Source organism: Psammomys obesus, unplaced genomic scaffold (genome assembly GCF_907164565.1).
Source record: "Psammomys obesus unplaced genomic scaffold, mPsaObe1.curated_primary_1811, whole genome shotgun sequence".
NCBI lineage: Eukaryota > Metazoa > Chordata > Mammalia > Rodentia > Muridae > Psammomys > Psammomys obesus.
The window spans coordinates 59,375,022-59,397,028 of NW_026591086.1; the positions used below are offsets into that span (position 1 = coordinate 59,375,022).

Genomic DNA, 22,007 nt, shown 5'->3' on the forward strand with positions numbered 1-22,007 from the left:
CGGCGTGTGGGTGGCCAGGGGCCACCATGTTGGTGCTGGGAACCAAAACAACAGCAGCCAAGCCCACCAAAACAACAGCAGCCAAGCCCACCAAAACAACAGCAGCCAAGCCCACCAAAACAACAGCAGCCAAGCCCACCAAAACAACAGCAGCCAAGCCCACCAAAACAACAGCAGCCAAGCCCACCAAAACAACAGCAGCCAAGCCCACCAAAACAACAGCAAACCAAACAACAGCAGCCAAGCCCACCAAAACAACAGCAAACCAAACAACAGCAAACCAAAACAACAGCAAACCAAAACAACAACAAACCAAAACAACAACAAACCAAAACAACAGCAAACCAAAACAACAACAAAGCCCACCAAAACAACAACAAAGCAAAACAACAACAAAGCCCACCAAAACAACAACAACAAACCAAAACAACAAAGCCCACCAAAACAATAACAAAGCCCATCAAAACAAGAACAACAACAAAGCCCACCAAAATGGCAAATAATTTTCCACAAACGACAAAGTGGAAGTTGTTATTTTAAATTTTTTATTGTGAAATCGCCCAAATATACAAGAATGTTAAGAGAATTGTGGGTTTTTAGGTAGTCGTTGAGCAGCTCCCCATGTATGAACCTTTTAGAAATCTTTTCAGAATTTTTTTCCTCAATTAATTCCTGGAATTTCAAGAGATGAGCTCATGATGGAAAGAGGACAGACACATGGGTACAGATGTCGGCAGAGGAAGAATGCTAGTGGGAAAATACAGCAGAAATACATGGAATTCATTGTTTAATCTTCCAGAGTTTCTGATGTTCAAAGTTCCAAGACAAGCCCACACTTCCTGCAGTCCTGCTGCGTACTTAGCCTAGACTGGATATTTGTTTACAGTTCTTTTTCTGACTTTTGAGGTGAGATTTACATGCAGTGAGATGTACAAATGTAAAGACTCTGATATGAGACAGATGTGACGGCTTATGTGACTCCAAGCCATTGTCCTAACGTCTTTTAGAATTTTTTAACCTATTTTTACACTCACTGGAGACGGGGTGCACACCGGGGCGCGCCTGGCTGCTGTGGGGGTCAAAGGACAGCGTGCTGGACCCCGTTCTCTTCCTCCTGCGGTTTGGGGTCGGGCTCCAAAAGCCTGACAGCGGCCTCCACCCTTAGAGCTTCGCACTGGCTCTCTTAGACATGTTTTTAATTGCTCGGAGACTATAAAACAAATTGTTTTCATGGAGGTTTGAATGCTGTCATCGTGTTTTATATGCTGTGTTTGTCTGTTAATTAAATCTCTGAGATGGAAATTCCAGTTACATGCTGTCAGCCTCGAGAGTGAGCCATCTCACTCTTGAGGTGAAGGATGGTTTGTGTTTCTCTCCACAAGCCTCTGTGTTAGTGTGTCTTTCATGATAAGGACATCTGGTTTCAGAGCCAATAGGGATCACGTGTGGGGTAATGGGGGCTGAATGGAGGCTTGAGATTGTAGCCAGCTAACACACAGAACGTCATCTCTGCAGGCCTTTCTACCTTCCCTCTTTCCTTCCTGTTGTTTTCCTTTCAGGAAACAAACCATGATTTCTTTTCTACAACAGTGAAAACTAGTGAACTAGAAATCCCTATGATATGTGTATCATCTGTTTGTATGTCCTGTACATGTTTGAAACTCTCAGAGCAACACTCATTGCTTTGTATCATTAATGACCTTTTAAGAGGCAACACTGTCTCTCCTCTAATGAAATACATTACGAGCTTGCAAGCATCAGGGAACATGTGTTTCAGTTGGGGCACTACATCCCTTTTTGTGGCCCTGTAATGACAAACCCTGTGCCTTTATAAGGAAACGCAGTATGGTACCCTGTGATGACCTCTTTTGTGTAACAGGCATTTCTGCGTTTTGCCATAAATGCCCACAAAGCAGATGAAAAATGAAGTATTTGAATAGAACAGTTCACTCAAAGGTTTTTTTTTTTTTTTTTGTTTTGATTTAAACTAAAATTGACTTTGAATTTTTTATTTTATTGTTTTTATTTTATTTATATATAGTTTGTTTGTTTGTTTTGAGACTTTGGAAATTTTATGCTCGAAAATTGGAAGAAGTCATTCCTGTGACCTCACTTGACCAATGAGATGAAATGGAAATGGGTTAGGATGGGCCAATCTAGAAAAGGTAAAATTTACTAGTGCTTTGTAACACTGGAATGGCACTCATCTTTATGAAATGAAAGTACTAATTTGATATGTTTTTTATTACATATGCTGTACATCTCCCCAGGTCTAGAAGGTCCTTCCTATTTCTTAATTACCAGACCTCAGCATGGGGTGGAAAGACCCCCCACCCCCATCCCAGGAAAGCGTGTGCTTTAATGTTCACAGTTTGGGGCGTGGACAAGCGAGGGAAGGTGCTAATTCAGATGTTGGGGACGGTGATGGTGCGGCCAGTCAAGGCACTTCTTGGCCCGTGTTTATCCGTTGTGAGTCTGTAAATAAGCCCGAGAGGGGTCCTGGTTGTCTGATGCTTCTTGAGTCCCGTGCCCTGTCTGTCTCATCCTATCCCAACAGTAGAATTGATGCCCCTCTAATCCCTGGAAGTTTGGGGCTAATGAACTGACTGCTGAGCCGCCGCCACGGAGCTTGGTCCCAAACTATACTGTACTTCACACTCGATTTATTCTCCAGATGGCGACTGTGCCGCCCCGCCGCGAGGGACCGCCCCTTCCACTGGAGTGTAAAAGTGGACGGGTGGTGTTTTCTTTGCAGATCTCGTCGTTCTGAGCTAGGAACTCTCGAGGATGATTACTTATTAGCTTTAATGGGTGCCAATTGAACCAACTGCACACAGATTTTCTCCCTTCCTATCGGAGGCTGCAGGTCTCGGGATGGTTGATTTCTCTGCTCCCTTACATCACCAAGCATGTCTCCTCCCCAGGTGACAGGAATCCAGGCTCTGAAATCGTAGCATGCCTTGGTGCCTGGTGCAGACCCAGTCACGTAGTACTGTGGCTTATGGGTAAGGACAGTTTTATTAGCCTTGGTCCACTGCACCCAGGAGCCCATGGCACGGAGTATCGATCGGTTGAGGGGACTTTGGGAAGAGTCTTGGAAAATTCCGGTCCATTCCAACCTTGTCTGAAAGCCCTGGGAAGTCGGGAATCAGGCACGACACAGAGCACTGGGTGACCGTCAGGGAGACCTGAAGAAACTTTTCCTCAGAGGCCTTGATTCTGTCATCCAGCTGTCAGATCTGAGAGGGCAGCTCAGGCCACCATGATGATCCCTCAGCGAGGCTGTTCGTTTGCAGGGTGGTCCCCGATCAGCCTAGTGAGGCCAACTGTCCCCCCAAACGTTCTTTCTTTCCCCACAAAGCATGTTCCTTTCCAGATTTTTGCAAGTCACTCTAAGGACCCTACCAAAGAGTCTGCCAGGCACCTGTGGACCGCTTCTTAACCCTCCGAAAAGATGGAGGCCGAGGGAGGAGTAGGGCTAGAGGGAAAGAAGGACCAAGGGAAGAGAGTGACGGTGGTGAGAGAGACGGTGGCGAGAAGTCAAAGAGCAGAACACAGAATGTCTTTCTCCTCACACCTGGCTGGACGGAACTAACAGAGGACACGGCACTCATGTTCGTAGAAGCTGCCTTTCTTTCAGCCCACCAGATGGCATGGGTGTGTTTACCAGCACAGTGACATGTATTGAAGTAACAGAAAAAGATAAAATCCACACACTTGTTGGTGCACATCCAGGAAGGTTGTTGGACACAAGGGACCCGCTCTTCACTGCTGTAAACTGGGGCAAGCCACAGCCTGTTGGAGCTCTGTGTGCGGCACACCTCAGACACAATCCTACGCTTTGGAAAGGTCTGGTGTGATGCCAGGAAACAGCTCCCTGTTTATTCTGAGCTGAGAGAGAGAGAAGAGGGAGAAAGAGAGAGAGCAGCACACACACACACACACACACACACACACACACACACACACACACACAGGAGGAAAAGAATAAAATGCCGAGCGCTCAGTGCTTATTATTATAACACGAGAAGGCCTAATCAGATTACACCTAGATCCTGAATTAGGGGCTTCGTTTGCAGCCAGTTTCACAAGGATCGAGTTTTGCTAAGTCAACAGGAATGTGCCAAAACCATGGCAATCTGACTTCAGATGAAAATCATAAGCAGGTTTAGCACAGGAGCTCTAAACAAACAGTTCCCTTCAAATCCACGGACATAACCAAACCGCTTAGGGGTCAGGCCCTGTTTGATACCAGACAGAACTTGGGAAGTTTCTGGGAATGCTGCTTCGCCAAGCACACATGTTTGGTGGACATGGTGACTGTCTTTCCTTTTTGAAGGCAGGGTCTTGTGATGTAGACTGGGCGGCCTAAAACAGGCCGTCCTCTTCCCTAGCCTCCTGAGCGTGCCATCCTCCTGAGCATGGGTGTACAATAATTTTAAAGTTTTTTAAAGACTTTTAAAGTTCATTTCTCCCTCAACAGTCTCCAGAATTACTTTTTATTTCCCATTCACTGTGTGCATTCTGCGAGCCTGACTTACTGTAGGACAAGAGCCGAGGAGCTGGGTGTCCAGAGGCCCAGGCCACCCAGGGTTCTGGTGGTCCAGGCTGTGTGCAGCAGGGCTGCTGTTTAGGCTCCCTGATGCTGTGGGTCTGGAAACGACTCCGTCCTGCTACTGTAGATGGCCATCAAATCCTGCTCATGCCACTCTGCCCTTGGTCACCGGAGGCCCCCATCAGCTCCGCAGCCACAGCGCACAGCAGGGTGGCTGGGTGGGCTCTGCGCTGAGGAGCAGGCAGTCTGGTGAAGGAGATGGTATGTGTGGACTCAGGCCACAGCAGCCGCATCGTCTCATGAGCCTTCTCTTGCTCTTGCCTATATTTGGCCCAGTTATTCACCATCAGCTGTCTGCTAATCAAGTCTCTGCAGAGACATCCTAACTCCTCCTCGTGCCATCCCCATGTGACCTGGTAACTCTGCACCACCCTTTCATCACACTGATTACCTCAGACCCCAACTGGACACCTTCGTGGTTCCCAGCCCGAGGCCGACTGCCTCATGTCTGCTTTAACTCGACTGTCTTGGGTTGTCTCTCTGACTGGATTTAGACTTCACATTGGCTTAAGTAATTGGGTAACTTTTTGTGTTCGATGGGCTCTTGCCATTCTGCAAGTGTGGAGCTCAGTGCGTGCGGGCTGTCCTCCAGCTCAGTGTTCCGCCCGCCTGCGCCCCTGCGTGGTAGGCTCCACTCAGCAAGCAGTTCATTGTTTTCTGTGCTCCGAGAGCTCTTTCCCTAGATGTGTGCTTCTAGCAAATGGCTGAATGTTGTTAAAAGTTTTTACATTTATGTCTTTTTATTATGTGTGCTTGGAAGATTGCCTAAACATACACGCAAACATGGTACACACACACACACACGACTAGCCTGTGACTAGTGAGCATGGAGGACAGCAGAAAGTGTCACTCCCCGGAACTGACAGTTGTAAGCCTCCATGTGGCTTCAGGGGACTAGAGCTGGATCCTGTGGGGGAATAGTGAGTGCTCCTAACCACTGAGCCATACCCAGCTCCAAAACTTCCTTCCTTGCTCCTTTCTTTCTTTCTTTCTTCCTTCCTTCCTTCCTTCCTTCCTTCCTTCCTTCCTTCCTTCCTTCCTTCCTTCCTTCCTTCCTTCCTTTCTTTTCAAGACAAGGTTTTTCTGTGTAACAGGATCCCAGCTGTCCTGAAGCCATTCTGTACACCAGGCTGGCCTTGAACTCCCAGAGATCCGCCTGCCTCTCCCCCGCTCCCCCCCCCCCAACCCCGAGTGCTGGGATTAAAGACAGACATGCACCGCCATTCCTGGCTCTAAGACTTTTTTTTTCTTTTAATGCATTCATCAGTAGTTAAGATGCTTTAAATTTTTATTGGTGTAATAAAAATTCTTCCCAAATGAAGCTACCTTTTGTAAGCATATTCGTTCTGGCAGTGAGAATTTGTTGAGGGCTGTTGGCAAGATGGAAAACTTTGTTTTTGAAACCAGAATTGGCAGGAAATAATGGCCCCAAGAGCTTCCTTTCTCTCAGCACCAACCCCCACCCCTTTTAATGTGCACCTTGCTCATACCCATCAAACTCAAAGCTCACACGTAACACACTTGGTCTCATACAGTTTTTCTCAGGATAATTCAAATGTGACTTTCAGCTTTTCATAACGGCAGCAAAGACTGTCAGGTCAGAGAACACAGTCTATGTGTCAAGCCTCTGTGGAGGGATTTCTTGCTTGAGGTTGGTGTTTCCGCCTGAGTTGGCAGGAGCTTCTCACGTGGTCCTGTCAGGCCCCATGAGCGCCTTCTTAATCGAATGTCAAGACACAACTTGGTCACAAAACAAATAAAATAAAAAAGAGGATTTTGTTTACAGTGTGATACCTGTGGAGCAGGATAGCAAATGCTTAGCTTTCCCTAGTATGAATATGCTGACAGGTGACATGGCCACAGTTCTGATGGCTTCCAGGTGCTGAGACTTATTAAACGAAGAAATGTGGGTAAAAGACCTGGAACATGCTTAGTTCATCGTTAATGCCCACTTCCTCACCTGGAAAGTCGCTAATGAGCAAGTCACTGTGCCAGTCACTGCACCAGTATGCCCGATGGTGCACCCCGTGTTTCCGCCATCTTTGTTCAGCTTTCTGAACAATGTACAGAAAGCCTTCACTTCCGGTATCATTGGCTGGGCAGGGAGCGTGTTACCCCAATCACAGTGTTCGTGAGTACAGATCAAACTCTGGAGACTGTTATTTGGGTTCTCCTTAATGGTAAGAATAAACTTGGGAGCTACATTTTCTCAATATTTACAGACTGAAGCCCGATTGAGAATAGCAGAGACTCTTGACGACTTTGACCTGGGCAGAACAGAAAAGTGTGTGAGAATCAACTCTGTGTCCAGTGGTCTGGTGGAAGCCGACCTAGAGACACTTCTGCAGGCCAGAGCTCTTCCCTCTAGCCTGATGCTGCCAAAGGTAGAAGGCCCTGAAGAAATCCAGTGGGTAAGTGGTGCTTCTCTATGCTGGGCAGACCAGCGAAGGAGCCCCGGAGAGAGGGTGTGGGGGCATCAGTTTAGAAGTGCACACACAGGAGACAGCCCACGGGTAGCGCAGTTGCTTGGTGTGTGAGAGGCCCCGGATTCACTCAGTGCCGCAGGAGCAAGTTGGAGAGGAAGGGGAGAGGGAAATGTGCAGCTCAGCTGGGAGACTGCCCGCAGCCACTGGCCCTGGTTTGACTCCCGGCACCGCACCAACCGGCTGTGGTGGCAAATGCATGTAATCCCAGCACTCAGCAGATAGGTACAGGAAGATCACAAGTTCCAGGGCTTCCTCAACCCCGTAGCAAGTTTGAGTCCAGCTTGGGCTCCATGAGATCTAACTCAAAAAAAGAAAGGAGAGAAGGGATTGTGAGGAGTGAGTGGTAAAAGGAAACATTCCCCACCCCACCCCCTGTAATCCAGCTTCCCCACTGTTCGTGGAATAGCTCTCTTTGGAAACACTGCTTTTGTCTTCTGGATTTGTGGTTTGGGCAGAGCCACCTCCTCAGCAGCCCTCCAGAGTCTGCCCCTGCAGACTGACTTGCCTGAGCACCCTCCCCGCCCAGGAAGCCAGGGCTTCTACTTGGCAGAGCCATGGCATAGCTGTTCTGGCCGAGGCTGGTCTGGAGCCCTTGTAGGCAGGGAGGGACTCTGGCTGCAAATGAAGCAAAGAGCCAGTGAAGGGAGGAAAAGGTCACTCCTTAGGGCAACTGGAGGGAGAAACAGGAAGCTTTTAACTCGTGGTTTTAATTAGCTCAGATATTATTTCCTGAACAGCTCTGTGCTGCGCCCTTTTTTAAATTGCTGTCAGGTGTGTTTGCGTTTCATGACAGACTTTTCAGCCAATAAAAGCCTGAAATGTAAAGTGGTTGGCATGTCAAATTACTTAAGAAAACTTTGAAATGGGCCCAATTATGCTATGATTGTTTTAATTGTGAGATGGGGGGGGGGGGCTGATAGGGAGTTACTATTATCCCGCAAGGGCCTTGAATAAAATGCCAGTTTATGGTGCCACTGGGGGCAGAACCTTTGGGAGTGGGGACTGTGTGGATAGTAGGGGTTCCCTGAAGGTTGTGGGCCCAGCTCAGCAATGTGCTGGGTAGGTGCCATTCCTGGTAAAATTGCTGACTTTAAAAACAATTTTATTTCACGTGCATTGGTGTTCTGCCTGCATGTTTGAATGAGGGTGTCAGAACCCTTGAAGTTACAGACAACTGCCGAGTCAGTGCTGGGAATTGAACCCGGACCCTCTGGAAGAACACAGCACTCTCAACCACTAAGCCATCTCTCCAGCCCCAAACCACTTGCTTTTTAATCCTCTGAATGTCCTGGGTCTTTATTGCCCAATACATGGGTCACCAGCCACGGGTGAGCATTTGAAATGTGGCTGTGCTCCAAACAAGAAAGATGCACACAGGCCTGAGCTTAGATACTTGATATTCTTTCTAAGTAGAGAAAGAAAAATTAAAAATAATCTCAATTTTTTTTAGATTGATTCCATACTGCAGTAATAAAATTTGGGCTCTATTGGTTGAATATAAGCTGTGAAGTCACTCTGCTCCACTTGGAGATGCCACGGTATCTGTGTTGGCAGCTTTACACTGGGGAGGGCTTATGTTTGCTTAGTAAACTGGGGATCTCGCCAAGGTTAGGCTTAGATGCTTAGAGATACAGTTTAGAGCATATTAATGTCCTGAGGGCTTCAACCCCATTCAGATATGTACTAAGCTGATGGAGGCGCCCGAAATCCCTCTTCCTTCTGCATTCGTCCTAATGCCTTCGCACCAGCACCACCGTTCAGCTAAGATGGGGTGACCGCCCCAATCCTGAGCCACAGCTTCCTGGGACGTGGGGACATTCTGCAATCGGAACAGGACTTCCCGTTAGCAGTCCTCGGGCTGTTTATTTTTCCTCTCCGTTTGTATTTCTGCGAAGCCTAAAGCCTCAAGCCCGATGCGCAACTGAAAGATGGGCTTACTTGTTTTCTTTTGTGTGAGAATCGCCCGCTCGCCTTTTGTCGTTAGTGTGGGCTCTTGTCTGACTGGCACGGCTTATTGGGCTGTAACAAGCGTAACTCTGCCTCTTTTGTCGCGGGACAATTCTCCCACAAATCCCAACAGTGCGCTTTCTTCCAACACGCTATTGGGTGTGCACTGGAATTGAAAGAATCGCTGAGCCCTGCTACTTCATCTCCTCCCCCGAGTCTTTGTAATTTTCCCCCTTCTTTTCCTCACGCCCCCTCCCCAGTCCCCTCCACCTCGATGAAATGAACACTTTACCAGGCCGGAAACATTTAATCGTCTCCTTTTGAAAAAATTAATTGAAACTTCTCCACTAGTTACCTTTTGTGTTAGTACTTAATGCAATTTTTTAAGAAAGAAGGCGATGGGAAGGGGGAGGGGCCGGCATATTTAATTTTTAAATGCCCCTATTGGCTATAAAGCAAACGGCATTGGAGATTTCGTTCATTAAGAACAGAGAATATCTTGTAAAAGATTTACCTAGTTGTAAACTTTACGATTTTTTGTAGTTATAATGGCCATCACAGAGAATGGTACAAGTAGCCTTGGGAGTTTTCTTTCTTTCTTTCTTTTTTTATTTTAACGAGAAAAGAAAATCAACAGCAAAGTATTCAACACCCAAGCCACCAATATTTCACTACTCATTTTCAAGGTTAATTATAACATAAATTATGTTTTCTTTTTCACGGCATCTAGTACCATGCAGGCTGCCGGGTCCCTTTAGCCTTCTCCTCACCCTGGCTGTTATGGTGGTTATTCCATCCCCTGAAAGTTACCAAGGAGGTGATGGTGACGCCGGCTGAAAGGGAGGGGCAGGGAGCAGCGGGAATCATTCTTCATTACTGAAAGCTGTGATTTATTTTAGCCTAATTGTAAAGTTACTGCAAATCGCTCAAAAGCTTTTTAAAGATTCCAGTGATTAGGTTTTTTAGGGGGGCGCTCAGGCAAGGAGGGGCAGGTAAGAAGGGAAATAACACCTTTAATCCTGCTCTGGTAAATAGGCTGCCAGCCTTTAAAATGAGTTTCCTTTCTATTAGTGAGAATATTATGCTAAGCCCTAAGCATTAGTTTTTTATGTTGCCATAGCAGCCTTCCTCCGGCAGGGTGCTGACCTGTGATGATTACAGTACAAAGCTTATAGGGTCTTGAAACCCCCTTTGAAGATGAAAAGTCTTTGATGGTTTATATTTATGCAAATCTCTTAGATATGATTTACCCAACTGAGACTGAATGGAGAGATGATTAAAATTCCCTTTTCCTTTGATATCCATTAATGGTTGAATATTCCTTAAATTTAAATGGATATATATGTTTTCAACTTTATTTACAAAAATATCTTTATTATACCTGTGTTTCATTCTTTTTTTTTTTCTTAATCTTCCCACATCTTATTAGATCTAGATAGACATAATAGATTTACAATTTAGATCGTGGCCCCCCCTTTCTGAAACAGGGTATAGGGATCTGCCAGAGCTTTTGTATGTTTCCAGATGATAGATTTTGGAATTTGGGCTACCCCACTGGCAGCACAGAGCTAGCTGTGAACTGGTCTCATGGAAAAAATTGGCAAGCTTTGGTCTTCAAAGAATTAAACTTGCTTTTTAAGGTCTTCCTAGGTAAGCTTAAAAAAATTATGAGGAAAAGCCCCCGAACAAAGGGTAAGGGCCCTACAGCGAGGAACATGGGTCCTGCGTACGGAAAAGGCAGCCAACAGTTGCACGTGTGTTGAGGTTGGGTTGGAAACAAAACAGAAGGGGCAGGTAGAGAAGTGGGCTTTGTTCTGGGCGCCTGCCATGTGCATTCAGCGGAGGAGGGGCCAGTGGGGGCGAGAGGCCCCGTAAAGATGTGTTCCGGGAAGGGTTAAACCTGGGGCTCTCTGCTTTCCTCTCACTCCTGGGCCCCAGATTATTCCTTTTGGAGGGAGGGGGCTGTGGCGTTTGAGATTTCTCTCTGGGGTTTGGGGGAACTTGTTACCTTTCGTTTTTCCTCCCTGCCCCTCCCATTCCTTTGTTGGGTGTAGGAGGCTGGGGGCTTCACTTCCTCAGGTCAGGCCTTCAGCCCCTCTCCTCTGTCTGCCTTTCAGGGGCTGAGCTTCTGGTTTGTTGCTAATCACCTGTGACATTTCTGATTTTAGTTTTCAGACAAATTTTCATTCCACTTAAAAGGCCGAAAACTTGAACAGCCAATGAATTTAATCCCCTTTGTGGAAACTGCAATGGGTTTGCTCAATCTTAAGGTAAGGAAGCCATAACATGGTTATGTGAGTTAGTGTTTTACTTCGATCACCTAAAGAGAATTTCTGGTTTTTTTTTTTTTTTAATTTTTTTTATTTGAACATCTATTTAATATTTTTTTAAAGAAAGATTTATAAACAAAGTATTTAAACCATTTCTTATCTGTCCTACTCCAATAACAAGGTTGTCAATGTCTTGGAAGACAAAGAAACTAGTTAAAAAAGGCCTTCTCAGACTCAAAGATCTAAACAAACATTTCTATGTTCCTGGAGTATGCATAAATATAAAAATCACAGAATAAATATATGCTTTGAATTAGTACATGTATAGATTTAACTGTGAAAATTATATTTTGATACATTTATATATTGAATTTGAATTGTTTTTCCTACCAGTTGTCTTTCCATGTGCAAAAATCCAGGCCTCTCCATGGTGCTGTTATCTGTAGTCCCTTGCAGATATGATTACTGTTTATAGTTTGTATATATAAGTAATTTGTAGTTTCCTGTTTCACTTTGCCAGGTTTCAAAAATAAAGTGTTGTTTTTGTTTTTGTTTTTGTTTTTAAACACACATTCAAAAAGATTAGCTGAGCCAATTCGCAGCCACTGTGTGGCTACACTAAACTACCTGCCTTACCAGATTCATAGCAAGCTCATTTGTCCCCCTTGATCCGTGGGCCTTTATATCATTTCCCAAAATGTGCGTCTCATACCACCTGCCTTGAATGGCTGTCTGGCACCCCTGTACCCCCTTCTTGGAATTTCTAGCCCTTGGTGTTTTTGTTTTGTTTTTGCGTTTTATTTTATTTTTTTTCCACTCAAGAGGGCAAGACAAAAGAAATGACTAAAAACAGAAGTGGCTGACCTGCAACGGACAATGTACCAGCAAATGCTCGGAGGAAGCTTTGGAGGGGCAGGAGGGGCGGAGGGCTGCTTCGCGCCCTGTCTCGTGACCAACTCCTTTAAACAAATAACCACGAACTTCTCAGCCCTCCCCAGCCCCCCTGGAATAGACTCAGAAGCACAGCCCTGAGCTGGAATCAGAGACACGGTGATTTAAATTTAAAGCATTATTTGCCGTTTTACTCGGTTCTGTACTTAGGAGCTCTCACAAGGCCTGAGACCAATCAACAGTCTCCCCACCACGTTCTTCATACTTTTCCCATCCACACACGTTAGCACATTGCGGCCCCGTGACCCAAGACTCACCATTAAATGTCTACGTGAACGTGATTCGTCTTTGCTTTCCTTCGGATGAGTCAGAGGCGCTTTATTCACGCCCTGGGTGACTGGTCGCGTTTTTATTTTCCCTCCGAAGCTGCAGCTTGTGCACTGCTGACTTTAAGCCTGAAACCATTTTCCTTGATCCTAATGCAAATAATCCAATTAGTTTGATTTCAGAATTTTTCCCTCCTCTCTTGTGGTTTTATGTTTATTATTTAATAATCTCTTAAAACAAAAACAAATTCTGGAGAGACATGAATTACTTATAGTAGAAATTAAAAGAGTTAACCCAAAGTTGTCTAGCGAATCGGATGGCCTGTAATTGGAGCATTCCCTGTCCTACCTGGTGACGGCTGTGTCGATGTATCAGCTGGCAAAGCCAATGCGCACGAGCATTTCTCTGAAGAGCATTAAGTGCTTTGGGGAAGGGCTCAGTTTGTTTCCCCCACAGTTGCCAGGACCTGAATCTTTTCTCTGCCTCGCGCTGTGTCCAGCCTGAGACTGTCCTGCTCTTCTCCAGGCCGTGTGTGAAGAGGCACTGAAGACCGGGCCTCCAGTGGGTCTTTTCCTGGATGCAATCGTTTTTGGAGGAGAAGACTTTCGAGCCAGCATAGGTGTCAAAGATCTCTCTCTCTCTCTCTCTCTCTCACACAACTCCTCCTGCCCCCAGTGGTGTGTGTGTGTGTGTGTGTGTGTGTGTGTGTGTGTGATTTTTTCTTTGCCCCTTCACAAATGGACATTTACATAACAATGTGTATTTACTAGCCCTGACCATGGCTCTTCATGACAACTAGCTGACCACCACTTCCTGATAATTTAGGGCTTCACCTCCTGCTTCCGGAATCCTGCATTCTTACTTCTGCTCATTTATAAAATAACTAATAAAATCCCTTCCAACGTCAGGCATGTTCAAGAATGTGTGGGGTCTACTTGGATTCTACCAATGTTATATAAACAGCCTGATACTGGTTTAAATCTGTCTTCAGGCCAGTCCACGTCCTGGGCCTCTAAACAGAACGTTAAAGTGCGGTGGTCCTAATTCAGTACTTTCTGCATTCAATGTAGTAAGTGAACATTTTTGAAGAGAGATTATAAATCTGCCTTAGTATGTATTTCAGAATGTTTTTTGCTAAATGTTTACTGGCCCTGCTCTGATCTACGGATGCACTTCACCCGTATTCCTGTGGTTGGAGGCCATGGTTACAGAAAGTGTTTTCAGACCCATGTCCCAGTGGGCTGGGGGCACACACTCCCTCCTCTCAGGGCACAAAAGAAAAATTGCATTTTAATATAAGTCTTCCCCGGAGACATCCCTGTGCCCACAGCTGAGCGGACTGCAGAGAGCATGCAGGCACTGTACGCCTCTCCCCAGACGGGAACCTTTCCCAGTCCCCACGTGCTCCAGGAGGACCACACAGCACTGGCAGGGTCACCCTTGAGGACAGGTGTGAGGAAACCAGCATGTGCCACTGAGACGCCCCTGCCCCCCCCCCCCCCCGCCACCTCCTGGACACTGGTAGTGCTGTCTTTGGACTCACCCTCTCCAAGTGATAGCACGAAGGGAAAAAATCTGTCAGGGGCTGCTGTGACCTCCAGAAATACAGAAGGGGCCTTTCCCTGGTGTGTGTACAGGTGATTATACTGAAAACCAGGCCATTCACCAGACACATGTGCCGTTCACCATGTCTTCCCCAATTACCTGTCTTCTGGGGTATTTGAGCAATCGCTTTTCTGGACACAGTGCTCAGGGGACATGCATGTCTTGGTAACCTGGGTTCTAAGGTATGTGTCTGGCTGTGCCTCCAAGGTCCGGGCCTCACATCTCTGTGCATATCCCACTTCTAGGTGCAACAAGCAATAAGGACAGCCAGGACATCCTCTACGCCCGGCAGAAGGTTGTGGTGGTGGCGAAGGCCTTTGGCCTACAAGCCATAGACCTCGTCTACATTGACTTCCGGGATACAGACGGACTTCTCAGGCAGTCGAGAGAAGCAGCCTCCATGGGCTTCACCGGTACGCTTCCTGGCATTCCCTTAAAGAGCGTGTGTCCATTAGGCATTCCAGAAAAAAGAAAAAATACACCTCTTACCCTGAAACAAGGGAGGCTGCTCAGGGCAGAGGACACCTGGGGGATAAGTACCTGCCTGAGGGTGCTTCTCTCTCTCCCCCTTTTTCTCTTTTCTCTCTTTCTTTCTTTCTTTCTTTCTTTCTTTCTTTCTTTCTTTCTCTCTCTCCCTTCCTTCGTCTCTGCAAATTACAAAACATAAATTTGATTGAATTTTTTCTTTACAGTTGTAACTTTTTTTCCCTGTCTTTTTCAGTATTTCAGTATAGTTTGAGCTGATCCCAGGCAAGGGCTGGGGCTATTATGGGTGGTTTCAGAGTAAGTAACTGTCAGAATTTAGATTGGTAAAATATAAGAAAATATTCCTAGGGCTGGAGAGATAGCTCAGCTGTTAAGATCACTGACTGCTCTTCCAGAGGACCCAGGTTCAATCCCCAGTGCCCACATGGCAGTTCACGATTGTCCGTAACTCTGAGATCTAACACCCAGAGACATACAGGAGGGCAAAACACCAGCGCACAGAAAAGAAAGAAAGAAAGAAAGAAAGAAAGAAAGAAAGGAAGGAAGGAAGGAAGGAAGGAAGGAAGGAAGGAAGGAAGGAAGGAAGGAAGGAAGGAAGGAAGAGGAAGAAAGAAAGAAGGTGTTCCTAAAATAGCTTTAGTATTATTTAAGTTTTAGTTGTACTGCCTGTGATTTAATTTTTGCTCATGAGTTTTTAAAGTTATTTGGCCACTGAAGGCCCTCTGTCCTCCATGTCTCCCAGTCAGTGTCTGTACCTTCGGCACCTGTGAGTACAGGCTGGCCCTGGGTCAGTGGGTCCTGCACAGGCCTGTATGGGGGACAGGCAGGTAACTGATAGCCATCAGTGTGCTCAGCACTCCCATACCCTTGAGTCCAGGGAAACTGAAAATCAGGCTTTTGCAACAGAATTTTGTCTTTTAAAAGCCTTAATAGAATCTTATGCATAAATAGCCCTGTTTGTGTGTTCAGGCATGTTTGTGTGTGTATTCTTTCTTTCTCATTTATTCTTATGATGAAAGTGCTAAGATTGTTTACTATAGATATACCCAGCAAGAAGGAGGAGGAAGGAAGAAGGAAGAAGGAAGGGCTGCTCTTATCCCCTTTTTAAAGAATTTTGATACTGTACTAGTTATAGTTTAACTGAAGGTCTCATAAAATGAAAAACTGTCTGTTGTTGGAGGACGTCTCATCCTAAAACAAGATGAAAAGGCTTAAACAACAGCATAGTTATCTTAGAAGTAAACTCGATGACCTCTTCTGTGTATACTAGAGCATTGAAGTAAACCTGAGCCCCTGATTTTTTAAGCTTAAAAACATATGATCCCATGCACAGAAATGTTTTTTTAATGCTCTGAACTATATGGACTGAGAGAAAAGGGACCCCCTTGCTGATCCAGGCAAGGGTGAGGCCTGCCTGTCTTTGCCTCCTTTGAGTGGCCAGTTAGAATGTGGCCCAAATGGAAAAGTTGGAGAAAAAGCTCCATGAAATCTATCTAATAGAGCCTGGTGTTGTTGGGCTACAGTGTGTGGTATTGGCTGCCAGGCATTGTGGCCTCAGCCACCGGCCCTGCGTGTTCTTGGTTTGGTTTTTAGTTTTTAGTTTTGTTTTGGTTTGGTTTTCCCCCCAGCTTCCTCTGAGCTCAAAGGTTTCTCAAGATACAGACCTGAATTAAATTGGTCCCCAACTCAATCTCAGAAGACAAGCTCTTTCAAATCCGGTTTAAATGTCTAGACTGTGCCCAGCTCAGCGCGAAGAACTTCTGGATCTGGCACTATTGTCTCTGCCCAACGGGGAGTGTTAGATCACAGGAAGATGGAGGCCGGATATGGGGAGGCGCCGAGGCCCCAGGGCCCATTGTGCGTCCAAGGGACAGAGGCTGTGAGCTGGGGCCACATTCCATACACGCTGATTTCGAGAAAAAAAAAAAAAAGAAAAGAAAAAGGTCTTTCTTGCCCCAACTATGTTTCTACATACTAATAAAAGATAATCAAATGCTCTGAGACATGTAGTTTTTAAATCATGCTCTTACTATTTTAAGCCATTCATTATCTTAGGGTACTAATTTTTAGAATTTAATTGTGATACCGTAAGCCTTGTACAAGAGAGGGAAGGAAGTGGCAAAAGAAGGGGAGAGAAGGGAGAAGACAGAGTGTCGTCACCTACTGTGCAGTACTTGTCTGAAGCAGGTGGTCAGAGGTTGCAGCGTCAATGAAAGTGCCCTGTTATTCGTAACACTGAGGAAGACTAGGTCAGAGCAAGGGTTGTCTGTGCTTCGATCTGAAAATGTAAATGTATACGTGCACGTGTTTAGTTTTATTTCATAAGATTATAATAAAATTATGTCATTTCTCCCTTCCATTTTTTCCTCCCCCCAAAAAGCAATTAGCATCACGGCAGACAGTGGGCTGTAGTTTGGTTTTTGCCACCTTTACTGCATGGGTCCCCACTCACACTGCTTTAAAAATCAGTCCGTTGGCTGTATACATGGCCGTTAACTTTAGGATTTTTTAAATAACAAAAAGATAACTAACCTAAAAGCGAGAGAGAGCTTTTCCCATTGCCTTAGCCATTAGTTACTACATGCTGCGAGGCAAGATTATAAATATGAAGCAATATAGGTTTTTTCTATGTTTTTGCAGTCTTTTGTAGAAGACAAAAATGACACCATCATACAGTTACCTAAAAGACTTGACAGGTATTGATTGAAAGCAAGATATATCAAGTGCTCCTGTAAAAAGGATCTCACGGTCATAAATTTTAATGTCGTCCAATTTTGCACCCTCTTGGTAACTTGTCAATAACAACTCTTGTGGATAAAATATTTGCTTGGTTCCCACATGGCACTAAAGCCGGTTTTACCATCCCTGGAATGTATACAAACTGACAAAAGACTCGTTGGCATGAGAGCGTAAAACCAAGCCCATCCTGGCAGCGGCCTCCCCTCAGACGCGGGTGCCCTGAGCCATCAGGAGGCTTCAGGAGGACCCAGCTAACTAGCTACGTTTGCCCCTCACATCCCAGGGCCGCACCAGAGTTCCCTGCAGTCGCATTTTTGCGCAGCAATGTAAATCATGTACATACATTATGAAATCCAAGACTAACAATTAGGAAATGACTACTGGGTGCTGACAAGCTTTTAAAATAATATTATTACAACTATTAAAATAATTAAATGTGGAATTGATACCTACTATTTGAAAGTAGTTCACATTTGTAGCTCCTATTATTTGTCTCCAAAAATTAGTCTTCAAATAGTTTAAAGGGCTTTTATATACATAGATTCTTAATATTTTTCTACTATGCCAACAGGCAAGAATGAAATGATAACATAGAATGTTTTAATTATGCTGGGATTTAAAAGGAGTATTATCTGTTCATCTAAGCTTCTTTTCTTGAGACACATGAGAAAATTCCTGTTTTACTATTTTTGCAGACATTGTTGTTTCTTTATTCAACAGAAGAATAGGAACAGAAACTGGTAGTTTATAAAGCATGTGAGCTCTAACGCAGAGTGGTTAAATATTGAAACGGCCGTTTTAGAGCAAAGCAATTTGATGTGGTAACAGATACAGTTAGCAGCCGTTAAGTACATGTCAGGTTTAAAGAGTCAATTTACAGTCATAACTTTGGCATGGGACATGATCTCATTGTTATGACATTAAATTATATTGCATTTTATTAATGACCTGATTAAATCCCATACTTCCCTGATTGTGAAATTGTTTTTTATTATTATTAAGAATGTCATAATTATGTAGAATCCTTTGAGGCCTACATAATGATAGTGTTTTTATTTAACATCCTTAAAGTTCAAAGAGAGTCAAAGATTTTTTTAAGGTATTTCTGTGTAGATATAATTTCTTATAATTTAAAGATAAACCAACTCTCATAAGAAGAAAGAGATATGGATATATTTTTGGAGGATAATTTTTTCTGTAATCTTTTTATTTAAAAATTTTAAATATAATAATCTAGATGCCACAGTACTCAAATTTGCCATTTACTTTACAATTCTAGACATATGTTCGTTGAAATAGACATGTTTAAAATGACACGCTCAAAACAAAGGAAAATACCATGTAAGGCGGGAGTTGGTGCTGATGTGGTCCTAACGTCTGCTGAGCCATCGGCACGTTGTGGCTATGATAACCATCCCAAACAGGCAGAAGGCTCACACAAGCTGAGAGAATTCTCATTCCATTTCATTCTACCTTTATAATGGAGAGTTTGCAGAAATCTCCAGTTAAAATCCAAGCAAAGTAGTTATTTAAAAAAGCTACCTCGTCCAGCCACCTGTAACTAAAAATGAGAGACTTTCCATACTGAAGTGGCACTTCTGTATACACCTAGAATACTGTTCTCGCGTGGTTTTCTGGGGAAGCCTGTCTGGAGGTTTAGGCTGTGCTGTTGGTGTCCTGAGCACGGAGCGCCCGGCTTGTGTCTGTGCCGAGCCTGCAGTGTGGCCCCTCTCTCTGCAGGTAAACAGGTGATCCACCCTAGCCAGATCTCTGTGGTACAAGAACAATTTACTCCAGCCCCGGAAAAAGTTCAGTGGGCTGAAGAGCTGATTGCCGCCTTCAGAGAACACCAGCAGCTGGGAAAGGTGAGTGTTTTGTCACTGCCTCGAGCGGTGGTTTAAATTACTATGGCAAGGATGGAAATGAGTGATACCATTTGGATGGCTTAAGGAGAACTCATTGCGTTGGCAGGAGGGAGAGGAACTGTGAGATGGAAATAACATTTGTCATTGAGAAAATCGCTGAGTGTGGACAACCATCCCTTTCCCTAAATACCTCACTAATCGGCTCCTCTCGTTTTATTTTATTTTTCATAAGCTGTATTGGCAGCTTTAGAAAAGCAAACGTCTGCTTGGGTTCTGCTGCATAGTCTTCCATGCAGCACCTGTATGAAAATAATTCCAGATCAAAGTGAGAGCGTGGTGTAGCGGAATAGACACAGTTTGACCACATGGTTCTTGTGGAGAAAAGAAATAAATTTCAAGTTATTTTAATGGGGGTGGGGTGTTATGAAAAAAGTACCTCCGTCTCCTTCGGTTCGGTCATTTCGGGGTGGGAGGCTGGATATGGGTTTGTACCGATTTCTGGACCTGAGATTTGGAAAGCGTGGAAGGAATTAACGCTGAGTGCGGTTGTTCTAATTTAGTGCTTCATTGAGCCTGGCGTCTCCCGCTCTGTGGGTTTCTGCTGTGTAAATATTGCGTGGGTAATGCACAATCTGTCCCCACTTTGTGCCAGTAACACTTAAATTAGGTGTCGCCTGAAGGAAGATTTTATGCTAGTTGCAGTATTGTCAGTTAATTATCTTAAAGGTTATTTGCAATAATACCGCTAGCCTCTTTGTCGGGGGACAGGGGGAAAGTTGCATTTATAAATCAGTTCTGCAGATAAGCCCTTGCCTCAGCCATGACTTCTGAATGGAATTGCCATGCCTTCCATTCAGAATTGTTCACGAGAAAAAGAATGCTGAGAGGTTATTAAAGTCCTAAATGTTAAATACTCACCCTTGTGAAAATAAGTAAACAAAGAAACAGCAGAGAAGAAGCAAAACCTGCTCTTCAGTGGTGGCTCTGTCACGTGAGACATGTCCCTTGCATGTTCTCCGGCACCAAGGACACCCGAAAATCCCAAGACTTATACGAATGTGTAACAATGTTAAGTAGGCCACAGCCCATAGATGTCTGCCTTCAACCCCGACCAGGTAGACACCGCCACCACACACACGTGAGAGAGAGACAGACCTTTGTACAGACTCACAGATATCCTAAGGCAGAAGATCTATCTATATAGGAAAGATCCCATTTGGGCATTACACCAATTTTATGATAAATATCTTTTTTTTTTTTCATTTCATGTCAGTGGTGGCCATTGAAAATATTATACATTTCACAGAATAATAATTTTAGGTTGACATTGTATTTTATGTTAGTTTCTGTATTTCAACCCAAAATGAAGCTTGTAATAAGCATCATATTCACCTAGAAGGAAAAGCTATGCACTCTTCTTTGACACATGTACACAGCTCCATCTCCCTCCCACACAGCCGTGAGTGTGCAGACACACACACAAACTCACCCCACTCTCTGTGCCCTTTCCCTAGTTCTGCCTTATGCCAGCTAACAATAAACACTTATTGAAATAGTAAACGGAGGCAGCGCACGCTCCCTTCCGATGGCAGACAGACACAGGGCGGCTGGCGCTGGCTCCGGCTCCATGGACCAGGCACGCCGTTTCACACTGAATCACAATAAAGGCAGGTACCTGGCCTTGTAAGCAGACGGGTAAGGTTACCCCCAATCTCACCCACTCCCGAACAACAGTCAGACAGAAACACACCCTTCCTACCCTTCCTGAGTAAAGACTGCAGCCTGCACCGCCCCCCTTCCATGATATCTTGAAAATACTATTCCTAGGGAAAATTGCCCAGGCCTTTGATAATGGCGATGTAAATGTTAAATTCTGGGCTCCCCCTCCCTTCATTCTCCAAATAAGAAGTACCCCTCTTGTTGGGGCATAATTGGGGCATAAGCTTTCACAACAGCCTGCAGGCCGGCCTTTCTTAACAGAGGACACACTGCCCATTAGGTCGTTCCCTCCCTGTCCACTGTCTGGAGGTTTGTTTCCTACAGCAAATGGCCCTGGTGCTTTTTGTCCCGCGAGGCTTAAGTGACTCCAGTAATGGAGCCTCCAGTAGGGACGTACGGTTATGTTATCCAGCTAGGCTCTTTCACTGTGCCTGTAAACCGGCCTCAAACTCTGGGGCTGCAGGTAGGTGCTCCTGGGTCTTGAGGGTTCTCGTGGTTTAAATAGTGTGTGGGTTCTTTTGGCAGAGATCTTACATAAATAAGCACTCAGCTGTTGGGCGTGTCACCTCCCATAAACATTTAATCTGTTTTAGTCCAAATGTTCCATTTATGAAAGCTAGGACCCCCGATGTCTTGTCCAGAGCACAGGTGACTCCAGCGAGTGAATGGCTTCCTCCTGGGGAGGTGCTCACGAATTTCCCCGAGGCCTTGTCCCGTTCCTCCGATGACAATCGTTTAATTAATTCCTTTAAGTAGAAATGGTCCAAGAAGGCAAGTGCTGTGGCCTCGCCTTTTCTCCCAGCCCTCCATCAAGCACATCATTTCTGTTGAGAGAGCAAAGCACAGCTGAAGCTGCCAGTTAATCCTGGGTCACTTCTGTTTTCTGAAGTGATGATGGTAATAGTGCAAGTCCTACTTTCTCTTCCTGCCTCTCCAAATGACACCAACCAGGGGAAGGCCTACCTCACAGGCAGGTGAGTGCTGAGGCTCAGACTCTGATCACACCATCTTTATTATTATTATTATTATTATTATTATTATTATTATTATTATTATT

General features: G+C 45.0%; 1 protein-coding gene across 2 annotated transcripts in view; it reads left to right on the forward strand.

Annotated features, from left to right (window-relative positions):
- The window catches only part of Clybl (citramalyl-CoA lyase), a 146,481-nt gene that overhangs the window by 108,172 nt on the left and 16,302 nt on the right, over positions 1–22,007 (forward strand). Inside the window, exons 3-7 of one of the 2 annotated variants that reach the window (XM_055609701.1) lie at positions 6,838–7,026; positions 11,217–11,318; positions 13,062–13,155; positions 14,387–14,554; positions 19,107–19,231. In XM_055609701.1, the coding sequence (XP_055465676.1) occupies positions 6,838–7,026; positions 11,217–11,318; positions 13,062–13,155; positions 14,387–14,554; positions 19,107–19,231 (678 nt within the window). The remainder of the gene's footprint in view (positions 1–6,837; positions 7,027–11,216; positions 11,319–13,061; positions 13,156–14,386; positions 14,555–19,106; positions 19,232–22,007) is intronic. The other variant, XM_055609702.1, reaches the window with a different exon arrangement.